The 18,778-nt window shown below is 50.2% G+C and overlaps 3 protein-coding genes across 4 annotated transcripts; 1 reads left to right on the forward strand and 2 right to left on the reverse strand.

Annotated features, from left to right (window-relative positions):
* Nucleotides 1-904: 904 nt before the first annotated feature.
* Nucleotides 905-9,739, reverse strand: COG8 (component of oligomeric golgi complex 8). 2 transcript variants are annotated; one of them, XM_075536818.1, is made up of 6 exons: nucleotides 9,159-9,739; nucleotides 8,105-8,312; nucleotides 6,452-7,279; nucleotides 5,028-5,196; nucleotides 4,310-4,486; nucleotides 905-2,565 (listed from the first exon to the last, which is right to left on the reverse strand). In XM_075536818.1, the coding sequence occupies exons 1-6, from the start codon at nucleotides 9,623-9,625 to the stop codon at nucleotides 2,408-2,410; spliced, it is 2,007 nt and encodes a 668-aa protein (XP_075392933.1). In that variant the 5' UTR covers nucleotides 9,626-9,739; the 3' UTR covers nucleotides 905-2,407. The 2 variants fall into 2 exon arrangements, with proteins under 2 accessions (XP_075392933.1, XP_075392932.1); XM_075536817.1 differs by lacking the exon at nucleotides 905-2,565 and having other exon boundaries at nucleotides 3,924-4,486; nucleotides 9,159-9,698.
* On the forward strand, nucleotides 9,632-13,554 carry NIP7 (nucleolar pre-rRNA processing protein NIP7). The gene is made up of 5 exons (XM_075536824.1): nucleotides 9,632-9,870; nucleotides 9,948-10,034; nucleotides 10,139-10,277; nucleotides 10,871-11,011; nucleotides 11,221-13,554. Exons 1-5 carry the CDS (start codon nucleotides 9,815-9,817, stop codon nucleotides 11,338-11,340), a joined length of 543 nt encoding a protein of 180 aa, XP_075392939.1. The 5' UTR covers nucleotides 9,632-9,814; the 3' UTR covers nucleotides 11,341-13,554.
* TMED6 (transmembrane p24 trafficking protein 6) lies at nucleotides 12,653-17,790 on the reverse strand. Its single transcript, XM_075536825.1, has 4 exons — nucleotides 17,527-17,790; nucleotides 16,116-16,242; nucleotides 14,805-14,956; nucleotides 12,653-13,033 (listed from the first exon to the last, which is right to left on the reverse strand). Exons 1-4 carry the CDS (start codon nucleotides 17,737-17,739, stop codon nucleotides 12,800-12,802), a joined length of 726 nt encoding a protein of 241 aa, XP_075392940.1. The 5' UTR covers nucleotides 17,740-17,790; the 3' UTR covers nucleotides 12,653-12,799.
* Between the last annotated feature and the right edge of the window lie 988 nt (nucleotides 17,791-18,778).

Here is an 18,778-nt window from a genome sequence, read left to right on the forward strand (position 1 = left end):
GTGGAGAATGCCAAGAAGACAGTCGGGGGTGGCACTGCTGCCTTGTCTTCCCTGATTGTGACCACACTGAGCCAGCAGCCTTTCCCTGGTCCCATCCTGGAAATGGTCTAATAAATCCTTTCCCTCCGGAGCCTGATTGATCTCATCATTGACTCTTGTCTAGGATTCTTTGAAGGCCCCTCTGGTTCCCTTTCTTCAGAGTCAGGGCATCCCAGCCTCCTTTCTCAGGAAGACATTAAGTTTGGCTGAGTGGATACGGAACCCGGGCCACCATTCTTCCTAGCCAGCTTCCAGGTCAAGATCTGCCACCTGACTGTCTCTACATGTGTTTCCCTGTGTTGTGGCAACTGCAGCCGTGGATGTTACCAAAACTCCTGAGACACAGCCAAACAGCTGGAGAGAATGAGCCATGGAGACTTGAGGCAAGGTCTCCTGGGACACGAGCCATTTGCGGTAGCAGTCTACCAAGGCAACGTTTCCATCCACGCTGGTGATTGACTGCTGGAGTCTTAAAAACCCAAACTCCTCCAACACAGCTCTCTCAAGTACAACTCTTGGTCTCTCCCCATCAGAATCTTTCACTCCTGGGCCCGTCAGGAAGCTGCAGGCCATTGCTGCTGATCTGTCACAGACTGTTGCCCTCAGAACACTAAGTGGAAACACCAGAGCATCCCAGTGCCACCCTGCTTGAGAACAAGTGAAAAAGAGGCTCAATAAAGACCTCACCTTTGTAAAGGCCCTTGTTTTCATGATGGAGAACTTTCTACAAACTTCTCTGAGGACCGTGTCTCTAACCTCAACGTGATGCTGTGTCACGATTCCTTTCCAAGGTGTTCACGCACAGAATAGGTTTGCTTGGTGTGTTAGACCGGGTAGACTAGAGAAACAAATCCAGAGACATATGTGTGAGAAAGAGCTTTATATCAAAGCAATTATATATTGAGAAATAACCCAGCCCAGTCCAGATCAAGTCCATAAGTCCGATACTAGTCTAAAATTCCTCTTCAGACTCATGCAGCACATGCAATGATGCAGAATGCAGGCAGATCACAGGCCAGTGGGGGGAAAGTCCTGTGGATCCAATGGAGGACACATCTCCAGGCTCTGGCTGCCATCAGCGTGGCTCCATGTGGCTTGTCAACGGGGAGGGAAGCAGAGTGACCTGCCTCTTGATGATAGAATCAACAGAGCGAGGCCAGACCCACAAGGAAGCATCTTCAGCTGTGACTTGATTGACAGGCTAGACTCCACCCCTTATTTTAAAAGTTGACATGAAATTATGTAACTACCACACTTGGTCTGGCCCAGGTCCAGAGTTGGCTTGTTTTAGACAAAGCCATGAGACAGCAGTTTTCAATTTGTGGGTCTTGACCCCTTTGGGTGTCGAACGACCCTTTCACAGGGGTCACCTGACTCATAACAGTAGCAAAGGACAACGAAAATAATGTTATGGTTGGGGGCTCACCATATGAACTGTATTGAAGGGTCCTGACATGAGGAAGGTAAGAACCGTTGCTTTATGGGAAAACCGGTTTTTCATGGCTTCATCTGATAATCTGCTGCTGTTTAAAACACTTTCTTTCTAGATTTTCAATTCCTTGTCTACTCAGTCTTGAGGACTTTATTTGATAAAGGTACCCGAATTTCAAAACTCAGAACATAAATCGGAGATAAGCCAGTGTTTACTCTGGTCAGTGCCATGCTTCTTCCAAATTGTGACCAAGCAGCACAAATTCTTTCTGTGTCTTAATCATGACTGGAGTTAGAGGCTGCTTGTTTCCTTTCAGCTCTCAGCCCACCGCCGTCAGCCCTGCCTCACAGCCCCCACTCAGCTAACAAGCCAGGTAACCTGCTGCCTTAAAAAGTCGGAGTGGAGATATCTTCCCTGGGTGTGCTACGGCACCAAGCAAGAGGGAGAAACCCACGCTGTTAAGTGGAGGGCATTCTTTCTCATGGCACCCACGCCCAGGCTCTGCAGATTAGACACAGGACACAGGCCTTTTGGAAAAAGAGCTCAATCGAAACAGTCAACAGCCTTATCTGCATTTGTAAACAAGCATTTCCACTGGATAATTGGGATAATTATAAACTGTCGGCTTTGGAAAAGATCCTACAGCTCTCAAGTTAGTTCTCAGAAGCGACACCTCCTTCCTTTCTTCCTTCCTCTTATCCCCACACAGAATTGTCAGGAAAAGCCCACTGCTCAAGGCGGTTTCCTCCAAATGAAGGCAATGTTGTGTCCACCACTGATTTCGGGCAAACATTTCTCGTATCTTCCTCCAACGGGACTTGGCAGGCTTAGCAGTCCATTGTTTTCTGTCAGATTCAAGCCAGTTCTGAGTCAATGCCCTGCTCACAGCTGAGTGTCCTGGTTTTCCGCACCCCCAGTAGCAGCAGGAGGAGGGCCTTAGTCATTCACTTCCATCCAGTGGATGTTTGTCAGCGTCCTGCTGTCCATCTTGTCAGTGAACAGGCAGCCCTGCAAGTGGTCCATCTCATGCTGGATGATGCGGGCTGCCCATCCACTGGCCTGCCACACCACCTGCTCTCCCTGTGGGTTCAGCCCTGTAAAGGGAGCAGAAGGATGTCACACACTGCAACAATCACGTCCACTCTCCTTCCAGAGCCCCGCAAGGCTGCTGTTGTGGCTTGCTATCAATTCTAACAGTACACTGGCCAAAAAGGTTGCTGGTTCGAACCCACCCCGAGAGGTGCCTCAGTGCTGTGCTCTTCTGAAAGGTCACAGCTTAAAAAAAAAAAACTCGAACTGTTCTACTCTGCACAAGTGCATCCCAATTGATGGTAAATGACCAATAGAAGTGAACTGCAGTGCACACGTGCATCCTGTGGCAGGCTTAGCACTGGCCTGGGCAAAGCTGGCACCGCTCCTCCAACGCCAGCCTGACAGGTCTAACGCGTGGAGGGGGAAGGGAGGACCGAGATGTGAGAGAACTGAAACAGACCCCGTAAAGCAGAGGATGAGGGGGAGGTGACATTACACTGGAACCAGGCCACCCTCGACGCCTCCACTCCACGATCCCCAACTGGAGCTGGCTGTGCCCTCAAGCCTCAGTCCAGTTCACGCCCAGGCCCGCCCTCTGTCGATGCCAGGAGACCGGCTGAGCAGACCACAGGTAAGGGCATTCCCATCAGTCCACGAGAAGGGGAGGGTCCCGTAGCCCCCGCACCCCGCACCTGAGATCTGCACGGCCTGGAAGCGGGGAACGCAGGCCAGGAAGCCGGAGACGCTCTCGCAGCCCTCGGGGAAGGTGACGAGGCGGCTGTCCACCACGCGCAGACTCGGGTTGACGAACACGCGCAGGGGGATGGGTTCCATCTGGCGGGACTCGCGCATGCTTGGTGAGTAGTACCGGAGGAGGGCCTCCGGAAGCTCCAAAGCTAGCACCTGCAGCGGCACCCCGAGCTGCGGCGCGCTCAGCCCCACGCAGTGCCTGCGCCGCATCACCTGCACCAGCTGCTGCACCAGTCGCTGCAATTCGGGCTCTGCCAACTGCGCTGGCTCCACTGGAGCGGCCACGGCGCGCAGCACTGGGTCCCCTACTTGGCACACGTGCGCGTACGGCGGCTCCGGTGGGCCCCGCACCAGACGCCTCAAGTAGCGCCAGTAGGAGCGCGCGCGAGCCGGGCCGTCGGGGCCGTGTGTGGACCGGCGGGGCCCGGCGGTGCCGATTCCCGCACCCCCTGCCCGCGGCAGGGTCAGGCCCAAGCCACGGCGCGTGACCAGCGATCCCAGCAGCAGCCGGGCCCCCAACCGGTTCATAGCGAGCACTGGGCCGGAAGTCGGCCACGGCCCCTCCCCATCGGCCCGCCCTCCCGCCCCGACTTCCGCCGCCAGGGGCGCCGGGAAATGGAGTTCCAGCGAGCCTCCGAGTTCCTCCTGGTCACCCAAGCAGCAGAACCACTCCGTGACATGTCGGCCAGCTTTATTATTTATTCCACTTTTAAGTTGGGTAATCGCTTATAGGCCACTTATAACCAGGACGTTCCCCCTTTGATTTTCCTGTTATTAAATACCAGTGGCAACTCGGCCCTCTTCGGCCTCCCCCTGCTCCCTGGCAGGCCTAGGTGAGGTTGGGTCTCCAGGACGTCAACACTACCACTAACTCCTTCCTACCAGGCGTCCCCCGGCACGCGCTACTGGGCCCAATTCTGGGAGTAACGGGTTAAGTCCTCACACTGGGTGGGTCAGCCTGCAGTGTCTCCCCCTGCGGCGGCTCCCCTGGAGGGCACCCCGACTCAGCCCCCTCTGGCTCCTGCTCTGCTGAAACTGGAGGACCAGGCGCCAGGCTTGGCTTTTCCACTGGCAGTTCTGGGCCTACAGCTGTGAGCTCAGCCAGGACGTCCTTTTCTTCTGCAGAGAAGACCATCTCTCTCTTGGGCAGGATGAAGGCGAGAGGCTCCTGGATGTTCGCGATATTTACGTGCCCAAGGTTGCTGAACTTGGAGAGTTGGGCCGGTGGAATGCCTGGGCAGGCAGAAGGAAAAGTGAAGTGACGTGAAAAAACAGTACATATAGCTGAGAGGCAGCAGCACACCAATAGAACCTCAGTAAAATGGAGCTTCCAGCAGCAGACCCCCAGCGAAAGCAAGGACAGCCACTCTGTTAATGGCATCACGGACCCCCGCTGCTTGGGAAGCTCTGCTCTCCCACCCCCACCTTCACCCAGGCCAGAGGGTGGACACAAGGACATATGAAGGCAAATTAAGTACAATGGTCACAAACCCTTTCTCTAGAAAATTCACCTCTATGAAAGCACTCCACATGGAGTCCTCCACTTGGCCAGACAGAAAAGATAGACTTAGACTTGGCTGATTCGAATAGGCCAGGAGCGCAGGTCTCCAGAGACGGGTGGGGTGGTGAGTAATGCTTGCTCAGTGAGGGGAAGGTCTTCCCATGGGGGAAATGTTGTACAATCGGAGGGGGAGCATGGCTACACACCAATGTAGAAAAGCTGACCGGTTAGGGTGCAAATGCACTCTCGAGAAGCGGTTCCCCTTCCTCTTACCTAAAGTCTGCGCTATCTGAGCTGGTGGGAAGAGCAGTTGGAGACAGCGATTTACGTAAGGGACGAGGTCTTCCAGGAAGACGGTGCAGAACTGAACAAAGAGTTCTTCCTCCCCACCGGTGAAGGCAGCCTCCTCGGCTCGATGGAAGGCCAGGATGACCTTGGTGACCTGAGAGGCAAGAGGAGGCTGTCACGGAGGCCAGAGGGTCAAACTGCACAGAACAGGGCACCCCTCCAATTGTCATGAACAATGCTGTCCTCAACAGTCCATTTGAGGCCCTATTCTTGTTTCAACTAGGTATGGTGATGGAGCAACAAGCGTCTGTCGCTTTGCGCCTGTCTTTCAGACCCAACTTCTTTTATGACTGGCTTCGTTTCCGATTCTGTGGAGGAGTGCCTTTAAACGATGCGGAGAACGGATGGATCTCCCACGCGGGTGAAGCAAAGCTAGAAGAGCTTGTCACCGAGCGATCCTGAGGGCCCATGTCACCAACATCACCCGATGGCAGCTGATGCCATCAACTCTAAACTGAAAGGGTGCAAAACCCATGCTCTGTGCTCGGATGGTACCGTGAACATAGGGAAGCAGGGCTCTCAGGTGGGTCTCATGCTCCCTGCCCCTGGCAGCCAGCCACACAGAATAGGGTGAAAGTGAAGGATTTTGCAGATGCAATGAGAGCCTCTAATCAGACCCTCATCAAAAAGGTGGGTATGACCTAAATCAGAGGAGCCTCTGAAAAGCCCAAACTTGCCTGAAAGAAGACACTCAAGCAGAAGAGATGCTCTCCAGATGACCTTGAAGCAGCAAAGAGCCATACTGTGAACAGCCTAGGAGCTTGGTGGCTCTGAGACCAGAGGACCTTAGTCCAGTAGGACTGTCAAGGAAAACAGTCCTGCCAGCCAGCTAAAGGAGCTTAAAGGGGGCCCGGAGTTCCTGCAGCACTGCTGCCTGGCTGCAGTTTTGGAAGAGCATGGAAAGCCACTAACAGCTACTAAGGTGAGCCACTTTATGGATTGTTCTGGGTTCCTGAAGAAGAGACTACTCAGAGATTTGCCACCAAAACACCTGTGAAACTACCTGCACCTCTCCACGTCAGCAGGCACCACAGTCATATGGGCTGGCTTATTACAGAACTCATGGCCACCAGCCACCAATTGCGATGAAAAAGGATGGCATTTGCTCAAGGACAAGATTCAGGAGCGTAAGGAAAAAAGGAGGAAGGGAGACAGGAAAACACTGAGGAAGCAGAATGAGCAATGGTCTACAGTGTGAAGATTACAATCAATGGCATGAAACCATCTGTGTAAGTTGAACATGAAAATGATCTGCTTTGTAAACCTCCACTCAATTTACAATGAAAAGTTTAAAACCGACCCAAATCCTGACTGCTTGTTACCAAACAAAACCAATGGGATGGGCTCACCTTGGTGAGGGCATCCTCCAGGGTCCCGGTCACATCCTGGGCCAATGCCATGGGGCAGCAGAGACGCAGGTCATTGAAGGCGACCAGAATATTGTTGAGGAAGCAGGCAAGGGGTGGAAAATCTAGCAGTACCATGGGTGGCTGCAGCGTCCCCGGCTGGGCCACTGGTGTGGCGGCAGGGATGTGACTGCTGCCCAGGATGGCTGGAATCACCTTGAGTGTGTATGAGTTCATCTCATCCTGGAATTTCTCCACCGCTTCCTGAATGGCTTTCTGGAAGGTGTTGATGGCCACCCGCTGGAAAATGGGCGCCAACTGGCCCCGGAAATCTGCCCCCACTCGACTGAAGGACAGCCCAAAGTACATGCACTGGCCCAGCAGGGAGTCCAAGCGGCTGCCCACCCCACGGTGCAGGTCGCTCTCCAGGACTTGCAGGAATTGGGAGACCTTCTGCAGCACCCAGCCATGGAAGATGGCACTCTCGTTAACGGTGTGCTCGCCCACGGGCGGGGGCAGCAGCGGGTCCTCGTCCGAGAAGATGGCCCGGTACTGTGTGATGATATCGAAGAGGTGGACACGGCAGGCCTCGACCGTTTTTGTGATGTGGAAATATGGGTCATCGTTGGGGATGGCCGTCAAAATGGAACGGAGCCAAGCATCTCGCGCCTGAAGAAATTTCACTCTCAGCTCTGCCTCAGTGAAGATATCCATGCGCCGCAGGTAGCCAATGACGCGGAGGCAGGCAGGGAGTTGGATATTAGTCCTCAATTGCTGGATCAGCTGGCTCAGCATCAGCTGCATGGATTGGCGCACTTCGTTCACAATACCCTGACAATACAGGGAGTTAGTGACACACACTGGAGGGACACTCCCTGAAGGCCATTCCACTCGCCCTCTACCTCATTATAGGCTAGACTCCCCACGGCCTTCCTGACATGTGAGGTACACTACCTAAAAGAGATGCTTCCAGGTTCACCTGGTTGGGCCAGTCACTTAGTTAAAATGTTCCATTAACTTCTTATGGCAAGCCATAAAATTGAGGCACGCACCCGGCCTAGGTCTACAGCTTCCTAATGCTCTGGCCAAGCACGTTAGAATCTAGTCCCCTTAAAAAAAAAAAAATCTAGTCCCAGTCTCTGGATCCCCTAAACCGGCAACGCCTTCCTCTGGCCGTAGGCCGCCTCCTCCCACTTTCCACTCAGCTCTCCTCAGATCTTACTGCGGGGACTCCTTCTCATCCCCTCACTTCAAGGTCACCTCTACAGAAAGACCTTCCCTGACTAGTCTACCGAATGCAACCCACCGGTCTCCCTGGACTCCATTCCCTGCTTTTGGTTTTCACTTATCATTATCAGAACGGAAATTATGTATCAACATGTCAATTAGCAGACTTCCCAAGAGGATGCAAGCTTCTCCTCTCTTTGACACACTCTTAGGCCAGTACCTGGGACATGATTAATAGGTATCAGCTGAAGTTAGGAATCAAGGAATGAGTGAAAGCGTTATTGTTTAGGTCGGCCAGCTTGTAGAAACGAACATGAAACATGCAAGGGGCTCCCTTAAGGTAAGATTTCCGCCTACAAGTTCCGTGATGACCACGGAAATAGTGGTTGGGGAAACACTGGGCTGAGCCTCTGTGGGCAAGAACACTACCTGGATGACAGGGATGGAGGAGTGCTTCCTTTCCAGTCGGCGGACATAAGCTGCAAGTTCCAGAGCCTCCTCGTAATAGCTGTTGCGGACACAGGTATCCATGAGCTGGGGAATCTCCAGGATTTCAAGGATTTCCGTGTGCCGGTTCAGAGTCAGGGTGTTCATCCGACGGCTGGAGCTGATCTCCTCCGCCTCCTTCACAAACTTCCTAGTAACAATCAGGAGAATATTGGTCCCCGTCATTGCTTGACACCGAATCGAAGTAACATTTTGTTTCCAAGCATTGACAATGGAGTGCGTGCCGGCTGAACTTTCATGGCAGACCTAACAGGTAGGTGCTCTTCCCCTGGAGGAAACTAGTTTTGGACACGTGGCACTTGTCCAAGTGCCACAATTAGTAAACGAATGAGCAGATGTCAACCCAGATGTCTCCCCCTTACTAGCTGTGGCAATACAGTCTCTCCAAACATGTTCCTCAGATCAAACAATACGGCTCAGATGGTCGTGCGGATTAAAATACTTGATCCGAGGACAGTGTAAGTGTTCACATAAACCCTGACATGGACTTAGTGTTCTATAGCAGTTCAGCCCAAAAAAACACTCGCTGGCATCACAGCGATTCTGACTCATAACGACCCTCCCTCTACTGCATTTCTTATGATAACTAGTCTCGAACTAGTCAATCTTACCGCTGTTTCCATAGCCTCTTACAACCCCCTTGTTCAACCTTTGGTCCTTAACAAAGTCTACGCTTTCCTTTTTGTTCCTGAATCAGAGATCTGCTTTATGAAGTTCCTTATCTCTTCTAGGAGGCGGAAAGGTACAAATGCTCTGTAGATGCCCCAAAGCTCCCATGAAAAATCCCTTTTTCCTTCCTCCCATAGAGGGTTTTAGAAGGCAGAATGGGCGACAGTTAGGAGGCAGAATCTGGCACCATCAGAGAGGGCCATCGTGATTCATTTGATGTCCCCAAATAGGACAATGTCCTTGTCAAGTTGCCTATCACTTAAAAGTTGTGGGCCACCGGTGCGGGCTTTGGTATGTAAAGATGCACCTGCAACTCTGCTGGAAGCTGGGCAGGCGGTCGAGCAGGCGGCCGAGCGACGCCTCCACGTCGCCGAAGTGGCGGTGGATGCGCTCGGTGCACTCGGCCCCGCGGATGAAGGTCTTGTAGTTGGCGAAGGCCAGGTCGCGCGTCTGCTGCAGCAGCTGCGCCCGCTCCTCGGCCAGCCGCTCGGGCTCCCGCCGCAGCCGCTCCAGGCCGGAGCCGCTTAGCTCCCGGAGGTAGCGGCCCACATCCGGCCGCTCTCGCCACTGGGCCTCGGGGAAGCGGTCGCGGAACAGCGATGCCAGGAGTCCTTCGTCTTCCACCTCTCCGACCGCTGCTGCTGTGGCCGTCGCCACGGCCGAGACCTGAGAGGAGGCCGGGAGAGCCGCTGACGCCGCCATCTTCCCGGCAGTAGCGTCGTTCCCCCGCCGGACCAGAGGGGGCGCCAGCTCCGAATCTCGGACCGGAAGCATCAGAAATTCATTTCCGGCGCCTTTCCTGGCTCTTCCGCTGGTCTCGCTGGCCCGTAGGTCCCTCCGCAGGTGTGGGGAATACACAGAAAGCGGACGGAGCGGCCAGTCTGAGGTGTCCGGGCGCAGCAGGCGGACACTTCCGTTTCCGGTGTGAGGCACGTGGATCCCGTGCTCCTGCCTAGCGGGAAAATGCGGCCTTTAACCGAAGAGGAGACCCGCGTGATGTTCGAGAAGCTCGCGAAATAGTAAGCGGACGCGGGGCGGGAGAGTGTGTGTGGGCAGGGGCGCGGGGCGCAGCCAACATGGCTTCTTGTACCTTCAGCATCGGGGAGAACCTTCAGCTGCTTGTGGACCGGCCCGACGGCACCTACTGTTTCCGGCTGCACAACGACCGGGTGTACTACGTGAGGTGAGGCCGGGCGGGCAGCGTGGGTCCCAGTGGGGGGCCTGGAACCCTCCCCCGCCTCTCACCCCATACCTTCCCACTCCGTCCCACCCCCCACCGACCCTCAGCGAGAAGATTCTGAAGCTGGCCTCCAACATCTCCGGGGACAAGCTGGTGTCACTGGGGACCTGCTTCGGAAAATTCACCAAGACCCACAAGTTCCGGTTGCATGTCACGGCTCTGGATTACCTGGCGCCCTATGCCAAGGTTGGTGGGATGGTCTCCGTTGTGGGGTCGGGGGAAGTCGTGAACGAGAGTCGCACCAGAATGCAGAGCCCTGGGCGCCGAGCCCCAGTCGCACTGAGGCCAGTGTCAGCACCGGGAAACGTTTGTAGGGCTTGCAGCTTGGGCAGGGTCGTGGGTGTGGGTGTTGTCTGCGTAGTCGTAGTTACCACCAGCAAAATGAGGCCACTGAAGCAAATCAATGCCTAAGATGAGGAAGGTAGTGGGAACAGGGAACGTGCTGGAAAATGGTCCGTGACTACCACGTTGTGAGAAGACCCTCCTGTCCGTTATATTTAGCGAGTAAACAAGTTAAGGAATGAACAAGACCCTAATTAAGTCTCTGAGCTGTGTAAGCAATGAACACTTCCAGCGATATGGCAGCCCGAACCCTGGCTTCTTTCTGGGAGCTCTGCCTGAAAACCCTGTGGAGCCCCATTGTGCACTGACCCCCACGGGCTTGCCTGGAACCCAAATCTCCTGCAGGGCACTTGGTACCACTCACGTGCATAAACTGTCCTTTCAGTCTTGTGCTTCAAATGCAAGCGATGGACGACAGATCTCATTATATTTTACAGTATAAAGTGTGGGTAAAGCCCGGAGCAGAGCAGTCCTTCCTCTATGGGAACCACGTGTTGAAATCTGGTCTTGGTCGAATTACCGAAAACACTTCTCAGTACCAGGGAGTGGTAGTCTACTCCATGGCAGACATCCCTCTGGTGAGTAGAAATGGTATTTAGCTATTTTTTTAATGGAGTGCCTTTTTATATACAAAGGATGCTTTTCAAATTGCTTGCTGAAAGACTAAGCTCCCAGTGCCTTTTAAACTCTCTTCTAAAGGACTGTATTTTTTCATCTTTGTTATCCCCGGTTTTCGGCACATAATGAATCGGTGAATTGAATCAGTGTTTCTTCTCTTGACTCCCAGGGTTTTGGGGTGGCAGCAAAGTCTACCCAAGACTGCAGGAGAGTAGACCCCATGGCGATTGTGGTATTTCATCAAGCAGACATTGGGGAGTACGTGCGGCATGAAGAGACATTGACTTAAAACAAAGTCATCGAGACTTGTGGCCCTGTGGAAGGGCCTGGGCTGTTGTCTGTGTTGGTGCCGCCACCGAGTTGAGTTCTGTCGACCGTGTGACCTCTTCAGGAACCTCTGGGTTTATTCTCTGTTCAAGTGCAGGCTGGACTGTTGCTATGCTCCAAGGTGGTTTTCTATCATGTTTGTGGCCAAATCAAATAATGTGGGTTTTTACATTTGACTCAGAGGGCTTCTTGTTTGTCATATTTGCAATGAAGGACAAGAATGGCTATTACTGTTATCTGTGATAACACTTTGCATTCCAGATTCATGATAAGAACATGATCGATTTTGCTTTTATTAGTATCATGAAAGATGTTGTCATATCTGAACATGTTTGGACTTTTATAAATGAGATTTGGCTAAAATAGTATTTTTCTACATGTGGTATGAGGAGGGATCTGGATTCAAATTCTTAATTGTGTGGCCTTGGGTGGGTGATTCAGGATTCTGAAGCGTTGCTATGAAACCGCTTCTAACTGTCTACCTAGATGTTTTTTTTTTAATGGAGAGCATGGTTGTTAAGCACCTTGCACAATGGTTAGGAAATGATAGGTATTCAATAAATTATCGTTTCCGTGTTACATATACTGAATGTATTGCACATACCAAGTGGAGTATTACACGAGTCTCAATGGATTGTGTTTGCTTGGTTTTTCTGTGACACTTGATCTTGCATGTGATCGCCAGCCTTAACGGGGGATGATCTCATCCCCTGGACTTCATAAGGCACGCTTCTTTGATGAACCTTCTCTCGCTGACAACAAAGCCGTAGTGAGTGGACCCTGAAATAGTAATTCAGCTCCTTTCTACTTCCCCATGCCTTGAAAATATATACTTTAAAATAATACTCATTTCTTATTGCAAAGGTAACATCTCTAAAAATAATCTTCAACTGCCTAAAGGCCCTCTACTAAGTCTAGATTTCATATGAGAACTTGGTTTCAGCCCAGCTTTCTCAAGTTTACTCCTCCAGCCTGTTAATCTGTAAGTACTAATTATGAAGAATAGCATTTTGATGGGTCACATTTACTACATGCCAACTTCAAAACCATCACATTAAATAACAGCCAATCCTGCTTAAAAAATAAAAATAGCTACTTTCTCTAGAGCTGTAGACACAGCCACAGAACTTAAAACAGAATGTCAAAAGTTACATCTGCAGATCAGAAAAAATTAAAGGCAATAAAGATAAATTTTAACCTAAGTTTAGGCTGTTTTAGACAAAATAATACCAAAGCTTTTTTTGGATACATATATATTTCAAAGAAAACTTCCATCATTTTTCTTTAGTTTACATCTTATCTTTGTAGATGAGAGCAAGAGTCAAGAAATTTTGACACCAGAAATTGGTTTTCCAATAACTTTACAAAGTTGATTGGACTGTTTCCTGCCCAGCAGACAAGATCCAAGCTGCTGTGTCCTCTTAGCATCTTGGCTTCTGGGTCTCTGTGGTTGTGGGGGCATTGAAGAGTCGCTTCAGGAAATACAACTGCAGGGTCCCAGAAAGAACAATGACAAAGCTCTGGGCTGCCGACCACCAGTTCACATAGCTGTAGTTTGACTGGAGAAGGAAAAGGTCGGCCACTTTCCGCATCCGGGCAAAGTTGTAGTATCGCCACATGTGGAAGATGTTGTTCTGCACCTTCCTTGTGCTCTCCTGTGCGGACAAATATGACTGTTAGAAAAGCCCCCCTCCCCCCACGTGCACACAAAAGAAGGCCCCCAACACACCATCCTCCCTCAGCAGCTCACATGCCAGAAGTTAGTTATGTGGCTTTGTGAGATCAGGGGTTATCATTGATAAATGATTTGTTTATAATTTTTATACATGCGCACACCTTGGATTTTATAGTTTTTGTTCTAGAAATCTTTCCACTGAAAGTTGTAGTGCTTCAAACGGAGAGCATTCTTCGGGGTTTCTGGATAGTCTCCGCCCATCACTGCCCCTCCTAGTGATGTTGTTTGCTCTTTCTCTTCTATGGCAGAACACTGGCCAGCAAGCCTTTTCTTAGAAGGGCCAGTGTCGTGTAGTAAATTAGTGTTGCAGTCCACCCTTAGGATCTCGATTTTAGCCATGACGTATGAGCACCAAGCATGGCTATGTTTCAATGAAGGTTTACTTACAAGAGGACTTAGAAAATGTGAAGAAACAGTTATCTTGTAATTCCAGTTTTTTTTCCAGAACTTACAGAAACAGGCAATAGACTTTGGAGCTTCAAAGGACACCATCAAAAAGTTACCAGCCTACAGATTGAAAGAGTTTAGCGTACAGGTAGAAAAAGAACTCTTAAATTGGACAAAAAGAGACCCCGTTTAAAACCAGACAAAGAATCTGAGGAGGAGCTTCTCCAGAGATGTGCAGTGGCCGGTAAGCACATGAAAAGACCCTCAGCACCGTTGCACACTAGGGAAATACAGCCCCAAACAGCCAGAAGATAACTTCCCACACATCAGGATGCCTGTCATCAGATGTGGAGATGCTGGAACAGTCCATTGTCTGGGGGGTATGGGGGGGTGGCAAAAGGTAAAAGGCAGCCGCCAGGAACACCGCTGGGCGGTTCTGCAGGGAGTTGAAACGATGCCTAAGTGGCACTTCTGGATCCCCACAAGACTTCTAAGCAGACTCATCATTGTACATCAACGTTTATAGAACTGTTCACAATCACCGGAAGGTAGAAACTAGTGCCCATCAGCATTCATCTTCTAAAAGTAAAAGTGTATAGAGACAACGATGCATGCTACAATGTGGGTGGACACTGGAAACATGCTGAGGTAAAGAAGCCAGGCGTAATGTATGATTGCATCTCTGTGAAATAACCGGGATAGACAAAGCTATGGATTCAGGGAGATGAGTGAGTGGCCGCCAACGGCTAAAAGGAGAGGAAAATAGTAAATAATAGTGTGGGTTTGGGGGGAAGATAAAAATGCCCCCATAATGGCAGCACAACCATAAGCCTAAAACCACTGAACTGAACACTCTTAAAATGGTGATTTCTTAAGTGGCCTTTGTGCTATATAGCCTTTATGGAAAAAAAAAAAATTGGCCTGTGAGCTGGTTGCCAACCTCTAATACAAGATGAGTCCCATGTCAGGATCTCGCACTTTGTCTCCCACCATGGAGCCCTGCTAGCAGAGTGCCATACCCAAGGGCAGCAGTTTGAAACCACTCGGGAGAAAGCGTCACTCCTGTAATCAGAGTCTTAGAAACGCACGGGGCAGTTATACTCTGCCCTATGGGGTCACTGAGTCAGTATTCACTCAAGGGCAGTGAGTTTGATTTGGTCTTCTGTCATATACAGAGAAAAAATACAGCAACCACTTGACTGGATTCTCTTCAAATACAGTCACTCCACTGGCTTCCCTCCCGTAATTGTAATCTCATTTAAAATCTGCTTCCAGGATGTCTCTCACACAAAATACTTCATTACCTCAAGTGCGTCCAGAGTATCATTCAGTTGTTTTCTTTCATTCTTCTCGCTGTGGTCCATCTCCGGCCCCTCATAGAAGACTCCAAAGTTTAAATACACTTGTACAGAACCAAAGTGGTTTTGCTGGTTACTTACACAAAGCTGATAAAAACCTGTAGGGATTCCTAGATTATTACAAAGTCTTTGGTCTCTATCCTTTGTTACTATTTCCCCTGGAGATACCTGTTTCCCGTGGTAAATTTACAACACACCCTCTTTTCACTTGGAAAGTACAAAGATCAACACTTTGACATGCTAGAGGTTGATCTGACATCAAAGTGATTTTTTACTAAGTATCAATCATTTTCATAAATGTTACCAAATAGAATTTTGTGCTGGGGAGAATACTTTCTCTTCCAATCTTTATTAAAAAGCTCCCTAATAAGGGAACCAATCACAAAGATTGATGTATCACATCCACCCCACCCCCAGCGGGCACACACCGAGGGGTCCCTCGGTGTGGGAGAAGGGATATTGGGTTAGGTGTGTGGCATTGTTTTGTGAGAGACCGATCAGAAGGCACTCTGAGCAGTCTTAGACTCCTGGGCTGCACAGTGCAGGGCAGTCTTTGTCAGCTGTACCCCCGTGAGAAGTGTATTAAAGGAGCCCAAAGGTAGTGTAAACAAGTTAACTCTTGGCTGCTCACAGAAAGGATGGACGTTTGAGTTTGCCTAACGGTGCCTTAGACGAGGCCTGGTGTTCCTCTTCTGGAAAATCAGCATTGAAAGCCTGATAGAGCACACTTCCTCCCCAAAACATGGGGAGAGGCCAGAGCCAGGATGACCACTGTAGCTCTTGGCGTGGTTGACTAGTAAAGAAAGCCATGACAACACTGTCAGGTAGTGTTGGCCATGGGGACTGATGCTGTCAGGTGAGAGAGGAAGCTTTGGGTGAGACCAGAAACGTTCTTTGTTGGAGAGTTGGTTTTACATCTGCCTTTTGGTCACTGACTGACTCCAGCTACCACATGGTCAATCTAAGCACTGAGGTTTAGAAATGGGTCTCTGTTTTGGCCACCTTCCTTGAATCTGATCAGTTGGGGATGATGCAGTAAAATTGAGCTTGTGGACCTGGAGTTAGCCATACATAGCCACAGACCCCAACTGCAAATTGCCCGTGGTCTCCAATCCAAGAAAACTGGTCAGCTCCCTGTTGTTCATCCCCCTGTGGAAAAGGCTGGGCTTTTACTTAATTTCCATACTTCATTCTTTCCCCAATTGTGCAGGAATCTGATTAGCATAGCTGGAGGGGGGGGTGAGGGGAGGGGCAGACCTGTCTCCTGGGTAGAGAAGTTAATCTGTCCTCGAACATCCTGGGAGGTTTCTATTAGGAAGCCCTGTGGGGTATATGCAGTGGCAGCAACACGCCCGTCATGTGACATTCCCAGTGTCCGCTGAACCTGCCAAAACATTAAAGAAGGTTGTAGCCCTTCGCTGTCACCAGGAAGCTTGCTGAGTGATAGGGCAGACATCCTGTTATCCTCAGCACAGTGCATCTCATCAGCTGGTCCTTTCCACTGCTGCACCCAACCCCCCTCCAGCCTTCAGTGGGTGTAGAAATGAACAGAGGCTCCTTGTAGAACGGAGGAGCTGCACTCATGTTGAATATCCTGCACTGTTTGGGACAATGCTGCAGGAACGAGTTGTCTTGCCCACAGTGCCAGCAGTACCTCCCATGAAAGAGAAGGCATATCCCACAGCTCGCACATGCTAGTTGGTTCTCCCTTGACTGGCTGTAGAGCGCTGGCCCGAACCAGCATGGTAGTTTAGTGTTTCCCAAACTTGGCCTTGACATGCCCAGGCCACAGCAGATGTTCCTTGGGGCACACATCTCTAGTCTACTAAAAGTTGAGGACTGACTTACTGTTCTAATCTGAAATCAAAGATAAGAAAAACAAAGTGGATTTTAAGTTTCAATGGAATGGAGTAAGGTCAACAGAGACTATTACTCAGTCAACAAAACCAGGAGGTTAACCAGTTTCTAAGATAAAAAAGAGAACAAACAACCGTGTCAATACTGCGCTCGACCTCCTTCGGCTCCGTGGTATAGTCACATATGGATGAAAGCTTGAGGGTTTTCAGAAGTTTAGCACTGCTGAGCAGTAGCTAGGGTGATTTACCCATCCACGCCCTCCGTGCAGCGGACAGGCCCGTGTGGTGCAAATTCAGGGACAAGAGTTTGGATATAGGCAGGTCCCTTGAAAAGATGGATGTTCCTACAGGATGACAATGTCCAGGTGAATAGAAAAATCAGGCAACTGGTTCTGGGATTTTCAAAAATCGTTCCTCAAAACAAATAGGGGAGATATGTCCCCCACCCAACCCTGAAGCAGCTCCCTTCAAAATCTGAGTCTGTCTCCAAAGTTCTTGTAACTTTTTCATCTTTGTACCACATCCGTGTTTTATTTGGAAATAGATTTGCTCCCTCTCACCTCTAAATCAGCCCATTTGGTGACCTTTTCAGGAAGGGGTGCTCTGGGGAGCATTACCTGGGAGCCATGAGCACACCTGCCCAGCCTTAGGGCTTGAAGAGCCAAGCCATATGTTGTGGCTCCACTACACTACCCAGTAGGAAACTGCAGACCAGTACAAACCCGAACCTGTTTTCATCCAAACTCTGACCCACTGTACAAAAGGAAAAACAAGCAAGTCCCCTGTATTGCCAGAAGAACCCACGTACCCACCTCATAGCTGAAGTAGAAATATCCAGTCTGATGAGCTAATTGCCAAAAGCATTCTGTGACCCCAGGTGGGATCATGATGGCAAAATCATACCGGTTTGCTGCATGGAAGAGCGGCTGGTTCCCAGAGCCAATAAAGGGCTCTGACTTCTGGCCCCTAGCAGACACCACTAGGCTCAGAACCACCAGCCCAGCACCAAAGACCAGGAGAGACATGCTTTCTTGAGGTTGCTCTACAGGTGTACTGCTTGCGGCTCCGGGAGAACCAAATTCACACCACCAGCGAGGTAATCATTAACTCCACATGTCAACTTCAAGGTGGCACACTTACTCCTTAGTTGAACAGGTATGATGAGCCTCACGTGTTTAGCTCGGAGGGAGTTCTTACTTTGACTTGTGGAACTTAAGGGCTTTTGTGGAACTTAAGGACTTAACAAACCTAACTTCATAGCTGATACGTGGAAGCTTCGACCTCAGAATAAATATTGCCACCATCAGCTGTTTTCTATTCTTCCTCATTGGCGTGGACTACCGTTAAGGTTATTTCCAACCATCTGGATGCAGTTACTGACGCAAAGTGGATGGCCTAAACCCACAGATTGTGACTAAAGATTACCGCCTGGGAAACCCACGAAACAGTTCAACTTTGTCAGAGAGCGTTTCTGTGGACAATTTCTCATCCATTCTCAAATTGCTGGGTGATACCTATTGTTCCCAAAGACCCCGAGGGCCACACCTGTTTCAAGAGACCTTTTTCTGCAACTTTGATAGCAAAGTCCAGCATTCACGTGTGGCAAAACCTTAATCACAATCTCACGTATAATCTACCTCAGTCTGCTAGCAACTTCCACCTGGAGGGACTATATTCATTAAAGGCCATGCAGCCCACCAAGAGGACAGTGTATTGTTCAAAGCTTCTGTTTTCCCTTTTCTACATCATTTCCCCCACAAGCAGCTCACTTCACACCCACTGACAAGTTGAGATCTACCTGCTTTGTATGTGTGCGGTTATGTTCGCATGGAGGCCAAGTGACATGGTGCTCTGGAGGCCTATAGGGGTACAAACTGGAGCCACCTCTCAGCACACCCTCCCTAGAATCCCACAGCCACCAGGGGTCATGCACAGCGACGGATTCAACAAACGCCAGTTCATGTTTAATTGTAGGCACAATTTTGTATACATTTCAGTAACACTTCTAACAAAGGGTGTGGAAGTCTGCCTCAGGTTTGAGAAACCCTGAGGATATTTTGTTCT

Source organism: Tenrec ecaudatus, chromosome 18 (genome assembly GCF_050624435.1).
Source record: "Tenrec ecaudatus isolate mTenEca1 chromosome 18, mTenEca1.hap1, whole genome shotgun sequence".
Lineage (NCBI taxonomy): Eukaryota > Metazoa > Chordata > Mammalia > Afrosoricida > Tenrecidae > Tenrec > Tenrec ecaudatus.

What these genes read in the sequence shown, in the direction of transcription:
- TMED6 (XM_075536825.1), bottom strand. Translation starts at nt 17,739, where the DNA reads ATGTCTCTCCTGGTCTTTGGTGCTGGGCTGGTGGTTCTGAGCCTAGTG. An exon ending in CTTCTCTACCCAGGAGACAG is followed by an intron (nt 14,957 to 16,115) that starts GTCTGCCCCTCC and finishes GAATCCCTACAG; the next exon opens with GTTTTTATCAGCTTTGTGTA. An exon ending in ATACTCTGGACGCACTTGAG is followed by an intron (nt 13,034 to 14,804) that starts GTAATGAAGTAT and finishes TTGTCCGCACAG; the next exon opens with GAGAGCACAAGGAAGGTGCA.
- COG8 (XM_075536818.1), bottom strand. Translation starts at nt 9,625, where the DNA reads ATGCTTCCGGTCCGAGATTCGGAGCTGGCGCCCCCTCTGGTCCGGCGG. An exon ending in TGGAGGATGCCCTCACCAAG is followed by an intron (nt 5,197 to 6,451) that starts GTGAGCCCATCC and finishes CTTGCCTCTCAG; the next exon opens with GTCACCAAGGTCATCCTGGC. An exon ending in TCAGATAGCGCAGACTTTAG is followed by an intron (nt 4,487 to 5,027) that starts GTAAGAGGAAGG and finishes CTGCCTGCCCAG; the next exon opens with GCATTCCACCGGCCCAACTC.
- NIP7 (XM_075536824.1), top strand. Translation starts at nt 9,815, where the DNA reads ATGCGGCCTTTAACCGAAGAGGAGACCCGCGTGATGTTCGAGAAGCTC. An exon ending in TTCGAGAAGCTCGCGAAATA is followed by an intron (nt 9,871 to 9,947) that starts GTAAGCGGACGC and finishes TTGTACCTTCAG; the next exon opens with CATCGGGGAGAACCTTCAGC. An exon ending in ACCTGGCGCCCTATGCCAAG is followed by an intron (nt 10,278 to 10,870) that starts GTTGGTGGGATG and finishes TATATTTTACAG; the next exon opens with TATAAAGTGTGGGTAAAGCC.